Source organism: Tauraco erythrolophus, chromosome 12 (assembly GCF_009769465.1).
Source record: "Tauraco erythrolophus isolate bTauEry1 chromosome 12, bTauEry1.pri, whole genome shotgun sequence".
NCBI lineage: Eukaryota > Metazoa > Chordata > Aves > Musophagiformes > Musophagidae > Tauraco > Tauraco erythrolophus.
The window spans coordinates 8,658,918-8,681,492 of NC_141476.1; the positions used below are offsets into that span (position 1 = coordinate 8,658,918).

At 42.3% G+C, this 22,575-nt stretch overlaps 1 protein-coding gene across 14 annotated transcripts in view; it reads left to right on the forward strand.

Annotated features, from left to right (window-relative positions):
* The window catches only part of CADPS (calcium dependent secretion activator), a 220,084-nt gene that overhangs the window by 158,434 nt on the left and 39,075 nt on the right, over positions 1–22,575 (forward strand). For 6 of the 14 annotated variants that reach the window (XM_086619189.1, XM_086619190.1, XM_086619191.1 and 3 more), the window contains 4 exons: positions 5,355–5,461; positions 11,111–11,267; positions 12,263–12,404; positions 22,262–22,417. In XM_086619189.1, the coding sequence (XP_086475315.1) occupies positions 5,355–5,461; positions 11,111–11,267; positions 12,263–12,404; positions 22,262–22,417 (562 nt within the window). Of the gene's footprint in view, positions 1–2,158; positions 2,264–5,354; positions 5,489–11,110; positions 11,268–12,262; positions 12,405–18,978; positions 19,126–22,261; positions 22,418–22,575 lie in introns of all 14 variants that reach the window. The other 8 variants (XM_086619184.1, XM_086619183.1, XM_086619185.1 and 5 more) reach the window with 4 other exon arrangements.

Here is a 22,575-nt window from a genome sequence, read left to right on the forward strand (position 1 = left end):
TGAGAATTACATCAAAAGCTTGTTGCTGAACCTGCTGTAATCCCTTGTGGAAGCTTGTTTTCAAGAGCTGGTGGTGGCAGGGAGATGCCAGGAACAGGAATGAGGCACTGGGAGGGATCTCTCACAGACCTCCCAGGCAAGTGAAAGCCACCCCAAAGCCACCCCAGAGCCTCCTCCAAGCTGTTCTGTACGCACTGCACTAGCAATTTGTGAAGTCTCAGTGCTACTGTATCTCTTGCCTCTTCCTCCTCTTCCTCCTCAGCTAATGGCTTTTCTCTAGGACAGAGAACACTTGCCCATGTCAAGCCATTTGACACAATAGAGTCCGAATGTCCATGAAGTCTGATATCTATTTTCCGATGGGTAGCTGTTGGAGATGCAGGGGCTGGACTGACGTTTAAGGGTAGTTGAGGGTCACAGCACTGAGAGGCGCAGAGGGATGCAATTCTGGGATGTGATTTTCCCCTGGCTTTGACAGTCCTAGGAAGAGCTGTCTTTCTTTGGCTCTCCCAACTTTGGAGCCTGATGGACTGCCCTGGGTAGCGAGAGGTTCCCACCACGTGGTTTCCAAATGCGGGTGGGAGGAGATGTGCAGTCCCTTCTCCCCACGCTCCCTTCCCATCAGGGACCTTGGCACAAACTGCTCTGCATAGTGATGGGCAGTAAAATATTATTTCTACATCTACGTGTTGAGCTCAGGAACCATCAGTGAGTAGCCAAATTGAATTCTTGCTTATGTTTTAAATTAGAGTGAAAGTCATTAGAGCAATGCCCAAAAAACAGTTATTTTTGTCACTTGAGGCTGAGAGGTTTGTTTCAGGAGACAAAGCTACCCTTGGTAAACATTGAACAAGGATCAGGATGACTCCAGAGATGAACAAATAGAGCGATTTTTTTCCCTGCTATTGGAAAAAAAAAAATAAAACAAAAAAGGCCAGAAACCAGTAGCTTGAATCTGAGAGTCTGAATTAAATCATTACACAGCTTAAAAGACTAAAAATGTGTGTGTGCGCGCGTGCACGTGCGCATTGTACGTGTGTTTGTGTACGTATGTGTATCTCTGTATGTATGGAGAGGGAAGCAAACCTAACTCATACTCTTTAACTGATGGTTTACTCGAATATTCTTTATTATACTTTGATAAGTGTTATAATTCTGTGAGAATTAAAAGCAATCAGAAATCTACTTTGCACAAGCCAACCAATTTTTTTTTTTCCCACTGGAAAATGCAAGCAAAATGGCAAGGACTTTTGGCAATAGAATGTCCAGATAAATATGCCAGATTCCTTGCAAATGGCATTATTAAAAATAGTCACAATACTGCTGAAAACTGTTATTAAATGGAACAGAAACTATTGTGTTAGCATATTCGCAGTATATAATTTATTCTCTGAGTGTATGTAAAAGGAAAGGCTATTTTCTTTGAATTTTTCCTATGCTGATATTGTAAACTATATGACAGATGGGTCAAGTCCTGATTGCAGTATTCTAACATTTGGAATAGCAAGTAACATATTTGATAGAGCTGGCAAGTTTTTATATATGATTCAACCCAGAATATAAAAGCCACTAGAATTCCAAGTTGAAAATAATTAAATGAGCTGGAAACGATCAGGAACCACACATTTTTAAGTGACAGATTTTTTTACATGTTTAAATTGCACAAGAATATTTTATAGCTCCCTTTAACCAACAGTGACGTTTAATTCTAAAATGTGTAATTGATATTTGCAAAGCAATTAATTCCTGTGGCTCATTATTCTATTGCTAAATGTACCTAAGCACTGGGACGCTGACTTAAACTCATCTTTTTTAGTTCACCTTTTCTGAATTCCGGCATTTTAACTGAATTAACCTATTTCAGTTTCCTCACATGGCTGCATGAAGTGCAGTTTCATACTTGTGTTGAATTTTTAGCTTTCTGATTGCACAGTACCGTAGGATGTTCAAATCTGCTGACTTCTAGGATACGTGTTGTCAAATGGTGTCATTACCGTGTAATACTTCAAGTACCGATAAGCAAAAACCCAGCAGCTTATTCCATGTGTATTCGATCATTTCTGCTTATGTTCCTTTTGAAGATTCCATCTTTTTGTCACTGTTTATGAAGTCATTTGTCTCTTTACTTTTGACGTCTCTCTCCGTCATGCACAAGCAGCCCGTCCGTCCAAGCCTAAGCCGCCGGCTGGGCCACCATCATCTCCTCAAACGCAGACTAACATGATCAATCACATGCTCAAAGGCATGGCCAAACAGCCGCCAAGTACTGTAATAGTCTTCCTTCCTTTTATTCAGTGGTTTTCTAGTCTAGCAGTTGCTTGTGTAGCAGTAGAAAGCTAATTCTCATGTGCAGCTTTATACAAAATACCTAGCGTGATGTGGTAGGTTTCAGAGATTTAGAGGTAGCATTTATTTCAAAATGTCCACATTTTTTTGTCTAGCAATGTCTGACATATGCAACATTTTCAAATATCAACGTCAGCACAAAATAACATTGTTGTTGCATAACATTTTGCATGAAAACTATAAATATGTATGAGCTTTACATGATGTTGGATGAAATGTTTGATAAGTATATCGTATACGTTTCATGTAACTGTCAGTGCTCCAGCTATCTTAGCAGAATATTCTGATGTATAGTAACTTAACCAGGGAAATATTTAAAATAAGAAGAAAAAAAATTAAGATTGACATCTGCTGGCTGCCAAAGTTGTATAAGCATCAATATTTTCTTTAAAGACAGCATCTCTGAGCAGTTGTTCTTATTAACACTTTTGTCTTTCAGTTGTATTTGAGAGCAGATCAGTGTTGCAAATGAGAATGGGCCTGATGCTGCTCTGATCAATGGAAAAGCTTCCCCTGGGCTTTGGAGGTGCAGAAACAACCAGAGCTTACTAAGGGACATGTCTTTGGACTCCTTTTGCAAAAGGAAGAGGTTTCTACTTCTTGTAGCCAGTGATGCTGGATTGAATAGAAGAAAGAATGAGGAGTTAACCAGCAGTTATCCAATTTCAGTGTTTGCCCAATTAATTACATTAAGAGGAACCTGGATTTTTTTGTTTGTTTGTTTCCAGTAATACAAGAAACAAAAGGAAAACTGGAGAAGAAACCCCCAAGGCCTCTATCTGTGGCTTAAATCAGCAAAAATGTAGAGTTCATTTGCATGGTGCTTTACCGTGTTGCATCTCCCGGCCAAGCTCAGCACCTGCCGTGCCAGACTTCAGATGACCGGATTGCTGAGCTCCTCTGAAAACCAGCCCACGTACCCCTCTCTCGACCACCCAAATGTGACAGTTCTGAAAAATACGGCTTTCCTTTTTGTGGCAAATTTGTTACCTGTAGACAGATTTTCAGGGAAAACTTCGAGCAGGCAAGATTTTGAGGGGGAGAATTAAGTCCTCTAACCTGACCAAGCCTTCAGCAAGGCAGGGCTTTCTCCTGGATGAGCCAGCAGAGCAGAGCGGTGCCACCTGATTGCAACCACAAGTTTCTGTCCCATCAGTGAAGAAGGCCTAAACTAGCAAAAAACTAGTATGTGCAGAAGGCTGGAGTGAGATGCCCAGCCAGCGCCTTGCGCATCAGCAGGACCCGAGCTGCTGGCTTAGCTGGGCTCCTTTGGAAATTCCAAGGTGTTTGCTAGTAAAGGCACTTCAGCGCATGCACTGCTAGCATTTTGCTGTGTTGGGAACATAAAGTCTGCTGTACGCTGCTAATTGCAGATTGATTTGGTTATTTGGTTTTTGATACTTCATCCATTTACAATTTCTCCAGCTTTAATAGCATGGAGAGGCCAAAATATACATCATGGATAATATAAATACATAATATGGAGCTGGGGTTGTTCAGCCTGGAGAAGAGAAGGCTCCAGGGAGACCTTCCAGCAGCCTTCCAGTACCTAAAGGGGCTACAAGAAAGCTGGAGAGGGACTTTTTACAAGGGCGTGTAGTGATAGGACAAGGGGCAATGGCTTTAAACTGAAAGAGGGGAGATTTAGATTAGATCTAAGGAAGAAATTCTTCCCTCTGAGGGTGGTGAGGCACTGGAACAGGTTGCCCAGAGAAGTTGTGGATGCCCCATCCCTGGAAGTGTTCAAGGCCAGGCTAGATAAGGCTTTGGGCAACCTGGTGTAGTGGAAGGTGTCCCTGCCCATGGCCGGTGGGTTGGAACTAGATGATCTTTAAGGTCCATTCCAACCCAAACCATTCTATGATTCTATGACCAGTGCAGAGGTGTGAGTTGGCTGTTGTAGCTACCGAAGTGCCGTTCTTTACCCTAGCTGCACTGGAGAGCTGGGCTTGGCACTCGGTCATTAACCGGAGGGATGTGTCTGGAGTTAACGTGGTGACATACTGCAGCGTAGGTTTGTCCCCAAGGAGCAGGTCTCCTGCTCCACTTCTCTTCAGGGTGACCATGGCACTGAGATTTTGCACAGCCCAGGGAAGCGAGCCGCAGTGTCAGCTCATAGAAACCTCCTCGGTTGCACTCAGCCAGCTCTGTCGTTCAATGAAAATGTGATTATTTTCTTTTTCTCTGTATTATTTCTAGTGAAATACTTTAAATGTTCCAGATTGTTAGCACCTCAGATGTTTGATATGTTATTAATAATATAAATTACCTAGCAGAGCATAATTGAATTATTTTTAAAAGCCTTCAGAAAACACTGCAAAATAGCTCAATATAGCTGAACACCCCAAGCTCCAGGATTTAAACTCTTTGGTTTGTTTGCGGGGTTTGTGCTGTAAAGTTGCATCTCTTTTCCCATATAAATCTTACCTACGAACGTGGGATTTACCACTTTTCACTCCCTTCAGCATGCGTAACTCCTTGACCCTTGTGGAGTTAAATCCTGGAGCAAGGCAGACCTGCAATTTTTGCCTTCAGTAGCAGATGACATTTAAATTGCTCAAGTCTGACAATTTATTAAAAGTGCAGACAGATTTGTTTGAATTGATCTTCTTAAAAGAATTTTAAAAGAAGATAGACGTGATTTCTATAATAGCATCATCTACATCGAAGGATACATGTTGTTCGTATATTAGTGGCCAGATGCTGTCTTTAGGGAATGTGATGTTCTTATTTGAGCTAATAAAGTGCCACCATCTCACCATAAAGCAAAACAACTCTGACAGTATTGTGAAATTTGGAGCTGGAGCACTGCGTTTTCATAGTATAATAACGAATGTGGCTTTCTGGTTTGCTCAGTACTAATTATGTAAGTATTTAACATATGCATGAAAAGATCTTTAAAGCTGTAGAGTATTATGGGATTTTTTTTTTTTTAACCTCTAAAATAACTTACTGTACATCTAGCTTTTCGTTCTGCCTCCCTTTTAACTCGAGTTCTTGTACTACAGAAAATGTAGGCCGGTTAGTCACACCAGCTAAAAAGTTAGAAGATACAATACGTCTGGCAGAATTGGTAATTGAAGTCCTACAGCAAAACGAAGAACACCATGCGGAGGTGAGCAGCGGTGCCCTGCGAGGTCGTGTCCCCCAGGTCTTATGCAGGCTCCAGTGGCTTGCTGGGAGCTTTGTATATTTGTGTGATGTCTTCCCAACTGGTGCTGGGTTATCTTCTTTAAAAGCCAAAAGTATTCTTAAATAACAGTGCTCGAGTGCGATGAAAGCAAAGCGCAGTCCATGAAGATGGCTTTCGCAGAGGAGAGGGAGGGCTGAAGGAGAAATTAATTAAATTCTGCTCTCCTCTACGTCAGTCTGCAGCCTTTCGTACAGTGCCAGCAGGAGCTGAATCTGGCCAGATATATTCACCACCAACTACATACCAGAGCAAGTCTGTCCACTTTTCAGAAAGATCATATTTCCAAAAAATGCCACATGTCTGTGCCTCCAGACAGCATTAGCGGGGTCCCTGCAGTGACTGACCGCTCCTGCTGTCCAGAGCTGGAGCAAGGAAAACCACCACAAAACAAAACAATTCTTTTTTTGTCCATTTCTGAGCATTCAGGTTGTTTCTAGGGTTTTCCCTGGGCCCCTGCAGTACATAATGAATTCACCTGGTTTCTTGTTGGCCTCTTCTACCTTGGCTTCTTGGGAATACCTCAATTACTAGTAACGGAGGTTAGGATGAATTATTCTCTGTTACTCATGATTTGGGTTATCTAAGGCCTGGTACTACTACTCCTAACTCTTCAAAGCACTTTAATGGAAAGATTCATGTTTTAAAACCACTGAAACCGTGTCGTAGTCAAATATAGACCAGAAAACCATGAGACTTGATCCTGGAAACACTTGACCCCACAGGCAGCTGACATTGCCGGCTGCGGTCCCGCTCTCAGCACGTCAGGACCTTTCAGCCCTGACGTTGCATACCTGAGTATTTGCAGGATTGAGCCTTGAGTTCTCTGTAAATCTGGTGCTCTTGGACACGTATTGAAAAGTTAATCGTTTTAAAATTCGGAGTGAACAGTGATTGTTTGTGACTGTAGGTAATGTAACCCTCATTCACTATTTTCTCTTTTTCTTCCCGTTGGTATATATACTCAATATATTTTGCATTAAGAGCATTTGATAAATAATCTCACAATCACCTAAAAATCATTCCAGTGTATATTAAATTTGCAGTATAATTTAACTTATTGATAATACACGACAATCCACAACACCCAACTAATGCCTGATTGCATATTTAAATTTCCTCCCTGTTTTTCTACTGTTCATTCAATCTTGGATGATCCTGGCAGGGGAAAGAGGTATGTGACTAAACCGAATGAAACGAGTCACTCCTGTCATATTTCGTGCATGCCCTCTCAGTGCCATGTTTCCTACTGGGATTTTACCCGGGTTGCCCTCGCTTCCGTAGCGTTGACCGAGGAATGTAACAGCAACTTCGAGTCGGCTGCTTGCGGAGCTGGTAGCCTGACACAGGAGGGTAAATGTGGCATAATGATCCGGTCCGTGCATGTAGCAATGGGTATATTTTACGAGCGCTGCAGTTACATCCCGACACAACCCTACCTGCCTGGACTCTCTCCTCAGCCTGTTGTTACCTCTGTCGTTTTGCGTTCGCCCCACCTCTAGTACGCTGTGGTGGAGATGGACTAAGTACTACACGAGTGCCTAGAACAGTAGTGGTCCTCCTCTGGTTTTGTCTGTATGTGCCTTGTACTGGATATACAGTATTTATATGTAGAGAGAGAATATACGGGGTGAAGAGTGAAATGCACTTCTGTTTTCACAAAAGCCCGGGGGGTGCTCGAGAGCGCTGCACTTGCGCACGAACCGCGATGACCTGCCCGAGGATCACGAATGTTTTGTTCCACTTGTCGCCAGCACAGGCCGGATGTACAACCAGCTGGGAAGCAGCTGGATTTTTAAATAACAGGTTATTTTTGAAAATAGTAGACTTCCAAAGGAAGCAGTTATGGGACCGGCTGTGCTCAGCCGGCCACGCTGCCGAGATCCTCACCAGGAGGAAGACTCAGAACTGCTCTCCGGCGTCTTTTGTGTCACAAGGTTTTGATTAGAGACAGAAGGTTAATGCCAACACAGATAGGAAGCATCCCGGTCCCTTGTTCTGAATGGTGACCTGGAAGGGTGAAAATCATCTCTCTCCAGAAGCTCGGCACACTGTCGGTACGTTATTGAATCCCTGTCCTGAGGGTGGCTGTGGCATTTCAGCAGTGTACAGGCAGTTGGCCAGCTCTCTGCACACTTGGAATTGCACCCAAAGGAAGAGAGAGAAGAGACTGGGTGGTTTATCACTCATTTTTATTATGCGTTGTAACCACGTTGTGCTCTCACTGTGCGATGGCAATTGCTGAGGTATTGCACTTTCTTTTTTTTTTTCTTTTCAAAGTATTCCAGGTGAGTTTTTTTTTGACGTTGTCCATTCACCTGGAGAAAGTTCGACCTGTGAGATGTGAGTCTTCAGTCTACTTTGAGTGTTCAGCAGAAATTTAAATTGCACGATTTACCGAAGAAATGTCTTAATTTACTGAAAACCAACGCTTTTTGCAATTAAAATGTGCCCCTTTTTTCCCCTACATGGACATCCAGGCAGACTCGCTAATAAGCCCCCAGAAAATAATACTCAGAGCATGGAAAACATTCAAAAACCATTATGCCCGAAGTACATGTCTTGTCCGTTGGGTTTGTCTTACCCGTAAGAGAGAAGCAAACCAGCAGCAGAAACCGTGTGCCTACGTCTGTAATCCCTGAGAGCGGGAGGTCTCTGTCATTGTGTCATCTCTCCCATCAGACATCTCCCACCTGCCTTTTCCTCCCTCTGGATGACTGATGGCAAATGCCAGAGACGATGGCATTCACCTATTTTTAAACTTGTGTTTTCTCTCTCTATGTATACATATGTGTATATGTATATATGTATTTTAACTCCTTGAGGTCATACATATATACATGTGTATCCATGTGTAAAATATACGATAATAGGTGTGTTTGGCTGGAAAGCAAGCTTTTTTTTCCCCCCTCTACAATGTGTTTTAAGCAAAGCAGGTAAGTAGATGGTAAATAAATGAGATGTTACCATTTAGAAGGAGATTTTCAAAGTATGATGTTACCGCTCCCAGCGGAGGAAGGTCCTGCTCACCGAAACTAGGGAGGAGGAGGTTGAGGATCCTGACATAGGTTAGAGACTTACAGAGCTAATTTGACTTTTCCAGCAAAAGGAAAACTGTGACTGGTTTGGGCCTATTTTTTTTCCACAAATGATCACATGCTTTTCTTCATAATATCTCTTAGAATTAGCTTTTTCTTTTTTTTTTTTTCCCCTTTTTCACAGAAGCAGGTTTTTATTGCAGGACTCTGAAGTGTTTATGTTGGGATTTGTTGCAGAAGATATTCTTTGGCCTCCCCTCTTTTCCCTCCCCCCAAAACGCCGGTTGCCGTTGGTCCTTCGTAGTGATGGCTCTTTAGCCACAGACCTGTGGGCAGTATCCGATGGGGACACAGCACGGCAGGCTCTTGGCAGGCAGAGGCACAGCCAGAGAAACGACATCAGTGCAAGGACAGCCTGGTGCCCTCCTCGCAAACCGCAGACGAGCCCTGCTAGTTTTTAAGAGGACCCTCTGGGGAGAAGGTTTGAGCAGGCGTCAGGAGCGGACCTGGGTCTTGACATTTCGGTTCCTGTGCGATTTCACCGTGGTTCAACGCCTCCACGTGCAGCACTCCCATCCCAGCCATCCGGCTGGGCACTCAGTCGGACACCAGCACCCAACGCGGGAGGAAGAGCTGAAGAGCGTGGCCGCGCACGCTCATCCCTCTGGGCTCCCTCGCCTCAGCTCTGGCTATTCCAGAGTCACAACTCTGCCAACACCTGGGGCCACCATCGCCGCTCCCCCTGAGCCTTCCAAGCACCCCAGGGCACGTGTTGCTGCAGTGGTGCCCAACAACTTCCTCCATCTGCATGGGGCTGAGGGCAGTTTGCAGATGAAGGAGCCTGATGCAGCCGCCTTGTCCCCACGCCATGACCACAGTGATGCTGTACCCTAGACGCTCCAGGCACGGCATTTGCCCAGCCTGCCCCTGGGCACACCGAAGCTGTGCCTTCATGGCACAGCTCACCTCATCCACGTCTTCACCCCTATGACGGAGCAGGCCCAACACTAAGATTAGTTTGGGATTTATTCAGTTATATTGGTTATTTCACATCTTGGATGTGCTCTGGGCGCGTAACACTCAGTGCCACATCCAACCTGTGTATGTCTTAACACCAGTTTTATGTCAACTCATGGAATAACAGCAGGGCAACATCAGTCCCTTTATATTTTAGGGGAACGAAGGAGTGGAAATAGTCCCTGCTGCTATGACTGACAGCTGCAAAGTGAGGCCAAAATAGTAAAAACTAAAGGGGTCCATGGCAGTAACCAGGTTTTGGGGTGCTGCTCCCTGTCCGTGGCCGAGTGAACCAGCAGCTGGAGTTGTGCTTTGCACATCAGTGCAGTTCTTCATCAGGGAATCAAAACTGAACCCTGAAAAAATGAATGTGCATTCTGCTTTTTCATGTCTGCTAAAATCTGCAAAAAATACCCCTCCCTGACTGGCAATTCCTCTTCGAACTGATTCATCCATTCCCAGTCTTTTCCGTTTCATCCCCAGTCTTGCGCCTATGCTAGAGGTTTCTTTTTCTTGCAAAGTGCCGCAAAAGCTTTTTCTTAGATCCTTTAAGCCACTGAGTAATTTCCTATCACTCCAAAATGACAGCACATGGTCCTAACGACAGCACTTCTCATATTGCATGTTCCCAGCCAGAAGTGATTACTAAACACGCATGCATGCGTTTGCAGCATTCACATCTGAGCCATGTATGATGTGAATGTCACGTCAGAGAGCCCGTACAGTGAATTTTAAGGACCCATGTGCATGAGAATGAGTTACTTCACTGATATTTTTTGGTTTTCAAGTTTAGATATATTTTTTTCCTGCCTCTGTGAAAATATAGGCTGGCCGTAGATTTTTTGGTTTTTTTTGATCTTGGCATGTCGATAATAGAGCTTTGTAATCGGTTTCCTAATCAGTAGCTTTATGAAGGTGGTAGTGTGTTTCTATGGGTGTGTATAGCTAACCATGTAAAATGAACAGTGCTCTAATAACTTTTACTGGTGTTGCTTGAAATATTTCTAAAGAGTGTGAGTGATTTAGGACAGATTTCCATGTCTTAGGCTTCTAGTTTTTCAAGAGAAGTGGAAGTAGTGAATCTAAATAAAATTTAAACTGTTGAAAACTACAGCAGAAAACCCACAAGCACAGTGAAAAAACTCCCAAATTTCTATACTTTAGAATAAGAATTAGTTTATTTTTCTGATAATTAGCATAATTAAAGATGAATGAAGTCATTTATTGTAAATTGAACAGATGAAACCTTCTCTGCCGTGTTACAGCTGCGTGCCTTTACAGTGGAGCTCTGAATAGATCCTCTACGATAAACCTTTGTATTAAAATAGCAGTGCCTAATTCCTGTGATTAGCACTGTCTGTGCAGGCTAGCACTTCAAAGCACTGTTCTCTTTACAATAAAGGTAGTTTCCATGGGATGCACTTTTTTTTTTTTTTTGAGATATGTGGCCTAACATCTTTCCCTGTGCTTTATCAGAACTAATATATTTCTTTATTATCTTTTTCTACCAACTCTGAAGGCCTTTGCTTGGTGGTCAGACTTAATGGTTGAGCACGCGGAGACCTTCCTGTCACTGTTTGCAGTGGATATGGATGCTGCGCTAGAGGTGCAACCCCCAGACACCTGGGACAGCTTTCCGCTCTTTCAGCTTCTAAACGATTCCCTCCGTAGTGACTGTATGTATTGTATTTTGATCATTTCTTTTCAGTGGGCAGCTCAGGTTACTGATAATACTTTCAGCCTCTCCGTACTGCACAGAGAACTGAGATGGGTAGAGATTTACAGAACATACTCTTTTAGCATCAGCTTGATTTTGTTCCATTTCCACTAGAAAAAAGCACACAGACACCTCTTAAATCAAATGCCTCAGTCGAAGGTGAGAAGTTGAGTTTCTATTTTGCTTCATCTTCTCACGTCTCTTGGTAATGGCTGCCTGATAAGCAGGGAATTAGGTGCTCTATCTCACTGTCATTAAATGTACGTATCGTTTTATGTGTGTGTACTGCATTTATTTAACATGGAGTAAAACAGTCCCTGCTTCAAAAGACTTTATTAAAGGGAGGAAAATATTAAAGTAAATGGAAGCAGGAGTAGTTCAGAAGAGTAGTGCTTTGTGAAGTAAGGCTCTTCTCCAAAGCACGTGAGCCCAAGCCTTCAAGGCCCTTGGGGGCTGGGCATTCTCCCAGCTGGTCCGACTGCTCCCTGGGGAGCTGGTGGCAGAATTGGCATTGCCTTCGGTTAGGTCCTGGACCAGGACCACAGTTAACTTTTTACGACCACATAGAAAAGCCGGGGACTCATCCTCAGAGAGCAATTTCCAGCATCATGGTCATAAGTAACCAAAGAAAAATGGTTCTCCTACCTGCTAAAGCCATAATGTTTTCCATGCTGTATTTCTTGCATCCATTTTATTCGCAGGAAGTAATAAAGTGTTTGTAAGTTTGACATTAATGGAAAAGAAGGTTTGTTGTCTGTGTATTTGTTTGGAGTAAGAAGCCGTTTCTGCTGTCTTTGTCATGAACATTGGTGCCTGATGCCAGCTCCTGTTATGTTCTTGAAGTTTCTTCCTGTTTGCTGACAAATTCATTGTGTAATGAAGTGCCACGCTGTGGTTTGTTACAGAGCTTTAGTAACAGTAGTGTCTTACTATACTTTTATTTATCTATTCTAGATAATTTGTGCAATGGAAAATTCCACAAACACCTCCAAGACCTGTTTGCTCCACTTGTTGTTAGATATGTCGATCTGATGGAGTCCTCAATTGCACAGTCAATTCACAGGGGCTTTGAGCGGGAATCATGGGAGCCAGTAAAGTAAGGAAACCTCCTTTGATACAATCGGAATTTGGGTGCAAATGGATGGAGATTCATACAGAGATGAATTAGCAAACATTACAGTGGACATGCAGAAAGTGCTTTAGATTTTCGAGTTTAATGCTAAAAATGGAAGGCCTGATCTCTTCAGGGTTTTCAAGTTAATGAGGGAAATGTTATTTGCTTTTTGAAATGCGTTGCTGCCTCAGTTTGAACCGTTTGCCTTTGGACATGGAAGCAAGAAAATGTGAAAACCTTCTTAGCTGGCATAGCTTTTTGGATCCCGTTCTAAAAGGCTTTTTCCAATGCTGCTTTTGAACTCAAATAGCTCCTTTTCAGAAGAAAAAAACCCCTTGCTTCACTGTGTTCAGTCCAGCCCTATAACCTGTGTGAGTCATTGCTGTACTTATTCTTCCCAATACTCATTTTTTCCACCCACCCCATGGAGGTATAGTGCCGCGTTGTGCTTCTCGCGTCAGCCCCACGGCTGATGGCTGCACGTGTCCCCGTGTTCCAGGGCAGCTTTGCCAGGTCCCAGCAACCCTGCCTGTGGGATTAGATGTGCAGAAACCATGGTGAAACACGGGCGAGATCTTTCAAGCAAAATAAGTTATTAAATATGAAGAACTAGGAATTTACCAGCAAGAAATTGGTAGCCTGAGAGAAAACCAAATCAAACTCGAGAGCTGGTGAATGATAAAAATGTGGCACGTGCTTTGGATTGCTGTTGTTATTTCACAGGTTTTGAAGCATTGCTGAACCCTGTCATGTTTGTTCTAAAAAGCCAAGTCAGATCCTGTGAAGGAAAAGAACTGACTTTTCCCTCTAGTAAAGGTATTAAAAGAGAAAGATCGATCCTTTACAAACAAGATGAGTCTGGCAATGCCTCAGACAGGGGATTGGGACCAGGTGACCTCTGGACAGACTCTTTTCCTTGCTTTTTTTGTGATTCTCTAGGCAAAGTTAAGTGGCATGGCACTCTCAGAGGTTGCTGTATAAAAGAACGTGTGGTCTTTCAGGGCTTTTCACACCAAATATGTTCCGTTTACAAGGAAAAGAGATTTTGTTCGGCAGCCAGCCTCCCATATGCAACCTGGAGTCTGAGTACCCAGGTTTTTTCCTTTCTTTCTTGCGCTTCCTCAGCATCCGTAAGGATTCTGCCTGCCAAGTCTCAGGCCTTTTCTTGACACCTGATCATCCCCTCTGTTTTGAGTGGGGTTAAGTGGCTGGCATTCAGGAGTCTCTCTCACTTTCCATTTGCTGTCTTTGGTCTGTAGGCTAACAGGATTAAAAATCCTACAAAATCTTGTTTCAAATAAGCAGATGTGACCCAGAAAACATACAAGAAATAGATCTTTCGAGTAGGAGAATGCCATTTTTACAGCCACTCTTTCAAGCAGGATTGCACTTCGAAGTTAGCATTAACTTTAGTTTCAGAGCTCTGCTTTAGGAATGAATGTGTTTGTATTTCCTTGTCTGTTACGAAACAGAGACAGTTAACTCTGTGTACCTGTCCGCCTCAGGCAAGCAGTCAATAAGCAATTCGTTCTGCTTTTTTCTTTTGTCAGAAGCTGACATCATTTTGGCTTTTAATGACTTTGGTGGCTTAACTGTAGATATCCATAACTACTTGGCTGTGGTACTTGCCTGTCAAAATGCTTTGTCTGTTATCTATCATTTTCAAGTTACCTTTGATAGTTATAAAAGATCTTTCCTTAGTTCTCTTGTAGTGATTATTCCCTTCTGGAGTTTTAGTTACAGAGTGCTTTGAGCATTGCAGTTTCGAGCGAAAGCCCGGGATGGAGTATCTGTCTTACAGACTCGGGTATTTAAAATATTTCTTTCAGGAAGAAAGTGGGTGCTTTTCACAAGAAGCTTGTGTCCATCTGCTGAAAAGATGCGCTCTGGGTTTTTTTCACTAGTTGATATTTTGTCCTCGTGCCTTGCACACAAAAGTGCGAGTTACAAATGCTGGCTTAAGGTGCCAGCAAATGCACAGAGGGTGGCACATACAGTGTAAGGGAAAAGAGGGGTGTCGTTCCTAGGATCTTATGACAGTTCAGATGCGCTGCTCAGAACTAAATGTTAAGGCATCTTCATCTTTTGCCTCCTGAGCAGAGCACCTGCTCCTCTTTGCCTGATCGACAGTGAACTTGCAGACTATCTCTGATCAGAGTCTTACTTTGTTTGATTTGCCCTCCTGTATCTACTGCCTTCTTCCCCCACACGTCCATACTGTGGCACAGTTGAATATTTGGCCATCGATTCTCAAATAGTTTGGACCAGCCAGTTCCCATCTAAGTCGCAGCCTTCTATTGCCGCTTCTCCAGTAGCGCTTTTTGGGAACTGGGAACACTGCTCTATATTTTCCTGTGGCTTTCCCCTACTTTGAAGAAAGGTCTTCAGGTTGGCCAGAAAAGGTGGATCATTGTGGCTATCTGTTCCACTGAGCTTACTGTTGTCCCGCTTTGGATCTCTACAGTGAATTGTGAGAAGGAAATCTCATTATCTCCTGTTAACCAAGAAATTATTCCACAACGTAGAGACTTTTGAAAGGCTTTCTCTATGCTCATGCTTGCAATCAAGGCTGAAATATGTAGCCCTCCATAACCTGACCAGATGGCAGTTTGCAAGCATGTATTTCTTCTATTTTCATTGCCGAATACTCTGCACCTTATGCTACGAGGAGTTAGGTATAGAAATCACAAACAGTGAGAGAGATGCTGTTAAGTATTGAAAACATGGGGGGAAAAAGCATCGATGGAATGTGCTCATGAGGGCTATGTAATCTGCCTCTGCAGAGCTGCTGAATTTGCAGGGGGTCTGTGCCCTATAGCTAGAGCAGCTGGTGTGCTTGTATGAATCCACGCAGAGAAATGTGGAACACTTGTCCTTCGCACAGTCATCCAAATACGGAGGATACAGAGTAGGTCTGTTCTCTGGTGAGTTGAGAGGTCTTGGAAAAGTAGAGTTTGCAATGGGTTTTTTTCCACGCTCGCTTCTCGGAGAACGCTGATTTATCTGGCAACCAGCAGACACGTACGTGTGTGTGTGTGTCTCTGTGTGTGTGTCTGTGTTGAAAGATCTTTTTGAGCAAATGCTAAAGCCGGTGCAATGACAACCAGTTTCAATCGGTCGACTAGGGCGTTACTCATTGACCTGTGGAAGTCTCTGCCGCACTGTAGTCCTGGCTTTAGCATCTACTAATTGCTCGCTAACCCTTTGCAAACTATTTATTAATGTATCACTAACATAAATGTAAGAAATTGAACAGTATGATTATACTAATCATTTTATAAGGTTGTACTACTACAAAATGCTAGTGACAAATGTTTCCTCTTAAAAGACGCACCGTTGTAGTGAAAATGAGTATTTTTGTTGCTATTCTGGGTGTCAGTCAGAGAAGAGCACAGATTTGACTGCCTACTTCACTATCACGCTCTTTGCTTCACATCAAGGCTTTTGTGAAAAGATTTGGTCCTGAGCATTTGCTCAGCCGAGGCAGTAAGGTTGTAAGCATTTACAGTGATGGAAGAGACAGGCGTTTGCATCTTCCATCACTAGATCGTTTCAGGCATCCAGTAGGAACTGAGTGTTTAAGTACGGACAAGGCTCTCGTTTGGCTCTGTTCTGAAACCAGGAGACAACCCAGTAAAAATACTGTGATTTTTCTGCCCTCCTTTGAGTACTAGGGCAGCTCTCCAGGAGCAGCCCCTGTGCAATTGGACGTGTTTTCTGTGATCGGTGCTACAGTACGGTGTGAGTGTTGGGATGTTGTCCAGGGGTATGTTGCCAGTCTGTTTGCTCTGAGAATTTCCCATCAGACAGTCCAGGTGAAGGCCATTTATGCAGCTACCAGACGCAAACGGGGGTGAATCGGAAGAAGCCAAGGAAACAAGCTTTACGGCTCCAGAGTGTGCGTCTTTTATCGAACGTATCAGGATCGAGTCCTGAAGCTGAGTCGTCTGAAATCAGACAGCCCTCATCTTGTCGATGCAAATGCCCACATTCCCTGCCTGATGGCTGAGGTTATATTTAGCCATCTATATTAAATAGGCATGGCTGGCTTCTAGAAACAGTTTCTCGTCTTGGACCTGTAGTTTTATGGTCTGAGCAACTGCAGGCTGGAACATTTGTTGGTAATATTAATCATTTTTTACAGGTCTCACTACAACTGTTAGTCAGATAATTAGATCGGTTGAACCCGTAAAACTGTGCATGTCGATTCAGGAGAATATTTTTAAAATTAGTTGCTGTATGTTAACATAATATACTCCATTATTTTGCTGTTTTGTTTTGTTTCAAGAGTACTAACTTATTCTAGCAACATATCCTTGCATCAGCAAAATAATGTGTTGTATAAAAGAAATATGTTTCCGTGTGAATATAGTATACTGTTTACTCTAGAAGTCATATTTTATTAATACAGTGTTTTTATTAATATAACACTGTCACTTCTTGAATTTTAATATTAAAACCAAAGGTCCTCTGATTTATGTATTTACCATCTGGCTAAGTTATTTAAGTTGCTTTTCCTTATACGTTTATATGTTGTCCACCTCTTGCTATTTCTTTATTTATTCCATATCAGTATCTAACCACATGCACTGCCATTTCTGAAGATTTAACACTCTCTCAATCACTATGGAGTCTGTGTCTCATTCAATAATCATATCATTTTAATAGGCAGATACAGTATGAATGGGAACAATGGACAGCTTTGTTATGTTAGTAAATTCTCGTGTCTGCTTACTGTCTAACAAAGAGAACAAGCAGATAGCGTGGAGTCAAATCTATTAGGAATCATAGAAACGAAAGAAAACAAGAACATGCTTTTTTTTTTCACCAGAAAAACTGTTTAGATTGTGTTTTTCCTCTCCAACAAGGGATTTTATCCAAAAAGGAAGAATGAGGCTGAAGTCTATTCCCTAAGACTTGCCACTGATGACAAGCTGAGCTCTTGCAGAGGCGTGGTTCGAGTCTCCTGTTGCATTAGGAAACATTTAATCAGTATAGCCAGCTCAATTCCAGTACTTTGGTTTTTGATATATAAAACTTGCAGTAACAAACGGAGTTCAAAACATGAATCAAGGAAGTTGCTAAGGTTTTATTATGCCTTGAAAGACATACTGTATAATTTGATAGTTTTCCAAGAGTCCAGATAATGCTGCCCATACAGTAACTAGTTTCATCCAGGAGAACGGGAGAGACCAGACATGTCTTGTCATTGAGAGCAGAGAAGTTTGAACACTGAAGCTGTGTCCATATACATCAATAGAAAAGCTTCCAGTAGCTTCAGCAGCGCAGTGTGAACCTGAAATCCTGAAGTACTGATTCCATCTTCACTGAGCCCATATAATGATCCGGTGAAAATGGTGTCAAAGAATCTAGTTTTGTTCCTCAAATGGGACTGTAAAGCCATCTATGGATTGTGTCCCGGTCTACCTAATCTAGTATTACTAGATTAAGGCAGAAACGAGATATACTTCTGAAACTGGCTTCTGATTCCCAAATCCCATTACATTTTTATTTTGCATGTAAAATATAACTGTGATGAGATGAAAGTAGAATCAGACCAAGTACAACAACGAGAGACCTAGCACGTTAAAATACGTCGAGGTGTTTTGCAAAATTCAGGCACGTTGTTTCGGGAGAGTGCATCACATTAAATTAATACACTGGCCTTTTTTTAAGGATCTCTTTTTGCATAACAGTTGCATGCCTGAAAATATTTGTTGAAGTCATGATGCCCAAGTACACATGCTTCATAAATTAACCTGTGAATGTCCTAGTCACCCTGTGGCCCTTTTCCAGCCAAGAAACTTTCACTTACCAGCCTTGAATTTATTAAATGCAGTTTGTTCACAGTGCACATGTAGAGCTGAGCAACCTGCAGGACCCATTTTCTGTGCACCCTGGAACACAAGGGCAGGCTCAGGGCATGAGTATTCACCGAGGAAGAACCTTGTGGTTCACTGTTTCATTGCTCCACATTAGGACATCTTTGTTATTTGTAGACCATAAGGTAAACAGAGAGGTTTTAGAGTGAAATCCTGGCTCAACTGAACTGAAAAATTCTTACGGACTTCTGCAGGGCTGAAATTTCAAACTCTCTGTTGATTATTTGGAGTCCCAGTTCTCTAGTAGATCTCTTAGTTTAGTTCTTTCATCCATCCTAACTGAATATGTAAAAACTGAGACTCACTCCCTTACGAGAGAGATTTTTCCAAGGAAATTCTGCTGTCTGCACTTTGAAATGGTATCAGGACTTGAATTTGGAGTTATTTTCCGTGGGTGTTTGAGTTTTCTGTTAATTTGCTACTTTGTGATTCTTCTTTTCATACTGTTTTGTTTTTTTTTTTTTAAAAAAGTAACTTGCTTTTTATTGCAGATTGCAAAACCAATACACTTAAGCTTTCATACTCATGCTTCTTTCTGAAATGTTTTGCTTTAGTTTTTTAACTGTCCTCGTGCTGTGAACTTTGCAGATTTGTTTATGAGTGTCATGTGCTTCTGCTACATCTGCATTGTCACTGTTATGGTATTTTTTTCTTTCTGTCTGTTTCTTCCACAGGAGTTTAACAAGTAATCTGCCCAATGTGAATCTACCAAATGTGAATCTCCCTAAAGTACCAAATCTACCAGTTAACATCCCACTAGGCATCCCACAAATGCCTAGCTTTTCTGCACCGTCATGGATGGCTGCTATTTATGATTCTGAGTGTGTATTCAGTTCAAATTAGATCTCATTTAAATTTAAAGTAATCTTGGCATGGATATGTATTGTTTGTTTCTGTGCATTCTATAAAACTTTAAAGAGTGATACAGTTAATTAGACGTTTTCTGAATGAGACACTAGTGAATTTCTGGCATGTGTATTTTGAGGGGTTTTTTGTGTAAATCTTGAAAATTTATCTTACTCCCACTGAGAGTTTAAATCTTGCTTTACAAAGTAGCTGTCAACAATGGGACATGGTCTCAACAACATACGAACCACAGAGCCTATAATGCGATATTATGTGTCTCAGCAAAGAGTTTTGTCCAAAAGAGAAGATGAACCAATTTCAATGCCAGTCAACCGATTTCTGTGGACCAGATGTAGATCTAAAAGTTAATTTTATTTAATGCAAGCTCTGCATTTCCCAGATAATAATTTTTGTCTTGATTTCGATGAAACAGTTTAAGAAAGAGGAACACCCTACAACAGTTATTCATGTTGAGGGAAGCCCCAGAGAGCAATTCAAGCTCCATTACAGCCTGAATAGTGCCGTGACCAACTAAAGAAAGATATTTTCAATGTGAACTTTAGATTATGGCCTGGAAAATAGAGCACAATGTCAAAGCAGTCGATCTATAGGAGCCCTGTGCTCCCTGGTCCCTGTCCAAGCATCCCAGGGTGCGCAGGTGGAGCTCAGGGGGGACATATCGCAAATCCTGAGCACAGATTAGGCAACTTCTGTTTTTATAGCAGATTTCCCTTAAAAGTCCCAGCCACCAAGCAGTGTGGAGGGTGGTACACGGTGGGCTCAACACAAATCTCAGCATTTGAGGTGGCTTATCTCCCGAGATGCCCTAGCACAGGAACTGAGATCTTGCCAGTTCTCCATCCAAATTCCTAGAGGGTTATTTAGGGTTGGCATGGGGTGGTCTCAGCCAGCACTACACAGATGTGTTGCTTTTTCCGTACATTCTCACTTAGAAGACAAAACTGAAGAAGCCCTCCCCAAACTACCCCCTTCACTGTTACTGGAAACACCCTCAATTACATCTACACCTGGAGTCCACCAAAATGCCTGTGCCGTCAGCCTCTCACAGGCTGTACCACAGAGTGGTTGTTGTCATATACCATAAGTAAAATGAACAGAGATGTTTGATTTTTTTAAATAGATTTGAAAAATTTTTTTAAAGATTAGCACGGTCGTTTGTGTTTCAAAGCTACGCAACTCATATTCATGCTAAGATAGCTATATCAAAGGCTAGCTTAGGCAGTTGTCTGTAAAGAGTACTTGAAAGTTTTAATCTTTCTCTGTGCATGCTTTTGTGGTACTGCCCTTGAAAAGATAAGAATCATGTCATGACAGAAAATTGGATAATCCCTCTGAAAACACTTGAGCATCAATGGTACATTGGAAGCTGCCTGCGTGATTAGAGGAATTGCCGCGCTCACAAGCAAAATGTTAACAGTGCATCTTGGAAATGAATATACTATATTGTTTACTTGCATGGAGCCCTAATCAAAAGTGAGAAAAAGACCAAGAATAATACTTTTAAAATTTTGAAACCAAATGGATGTCATAATTTTGCTGTAGTATGTACCAATCATTGTATTAGTACGTATTTAATTATTTAAAACGCAAATTCATGCAGTTCCAAAACTAGGTTTAGACTGTTAAAGCTTATTTATTCCCAAGCACAGGTTTGAGCCAGGTGAAACTACAAACTGGCAGTAGATGAACAGTTGAGACTGTTGTACAAACTGGTCCCCTGGTTAAAGGAAATGCCTGATTCTTTATCTTTTCATCTCCCTGGTTTCCTTTTACTCACCCTTCCCCTCCATCAAGGACATGTTACCTGTTGCTTAGTGTCAGATACGTTCCTCCTTCAACTGAGATGGTTCATTCTTTATCTGGTTATCTCTGTTAGCCCAGGACCCCGCAGGACCCCTCTAGCATGTTGGGACTATGGTTCTCACCTTGCAGTAGCCGTGTATGCATTAGCTCTGATCTCCCCTAGCATTAACTCAATGCAGCTGGCATCTGTCGCAATAGAAACACCCTCCCTCATGTTTCTATAGATGATGTCAGCACAAGTGGTAATGCATGGTGTGTTAAATATCTTCTAAATTACCGTGTTAGCATTAGTGGTATGCGAGGAGGGGGTTGAAACTCTTGAAGCTCCCTTGGTAATTGTTCTGGAAAAAAAAAGTGAGGGAAAAGGAGAGAGGGAGAGAGAAGGGTTATGGATGCATAAATTTCTCTGCGCAAACAGAGCGCAATCCAGTTCTGTATTTTTATTCTGTAAGTGGAGATTTGAGATATAATTATACCGTGAAAAGAGTCGGTGTAGCTACGCACTGCAGGACCAAAGACTTCCATCTGGGCAGGGGTGTGGGTACAAGAATATATGCTTGGGAGAGAAATTCAGAGTTTTGTGACAGAGCAAAGATGTTGCAAAATAAATTTGAAAAAAAAAAAGGGAATTTGTTGTCCTATAGATGCCTTTGCAAGAGGCAAATCTGTGAAAAGGTGCAGTGGTCCATTCTGCTAAAACTCCTTGATATGAGATGTCTAGTGCCCTTAGCTCAATTGACTTACCCTGATTTTTTTTCAGCTGTTTAAGAGATAAAGCGTGTCCTCGCTCACCACTTGTTAGCACTGTCCCTCACCTGGAAATGGGGGCCTCACTGGGAGGGGACAAGGCAAACTCAAGGTGTAGTTTGAAGGGAGGAGAATTGCATGAAACCCTAAATCTTAATAACTGCATACAGTCTAGTATGGCAGTTATTATTGATCAAGGATTTTCTACCACGATTTCTAGCCTTAATTCTTAATAATCACATACGTTAATGTGGTTATTAACTAAGGCTGATTTTTACCATACAAACATTCTTCCTGTTAATATGTGTGACTCATAATGTTGTCTTACTCATCTGGTCTGGAAAGTTTTGTGGGTTATGACAGCAAGGTAGATTAGGCAACTGTATGGTAAAACTCAAAATCCTGATGGTGGAGATTGCCAGCGTTGTCCTGTGTATGAAACTACTGTCTGCTCCACACTTGTTGCAGGAATGGTCTCCACATCAGGTTACAAAGAGCCTGATGCCGCTTATGACTTTTGTTCTCGTTTTGCCCTGCCAGCAATGGATCAGGCACCTCGGAAGATCTGTTCTGGAAACTCGATGCCCTACAGACTTTCATTCGGGATTTGCACTGGCCTGAGGAGGAGTTTGGAAAGCACTTAGAGCAACGCTTGAAGCTTATGGCGAGTGACATGATCGAGTCCTGCGTGAAAAGGTATGTGCCCATGAGCCAACTAGTCCTGTTTCTCATAGGAGCTCACAGGATGCAATGTTTTTTTCTGTCTTATTGTCAATGAAGCTCCACTTCAGCCACCATTTATTAGTGACCCCACCTCACCTCTGCCCAGCGCAGGCATGGTGGAAAGGCACCCT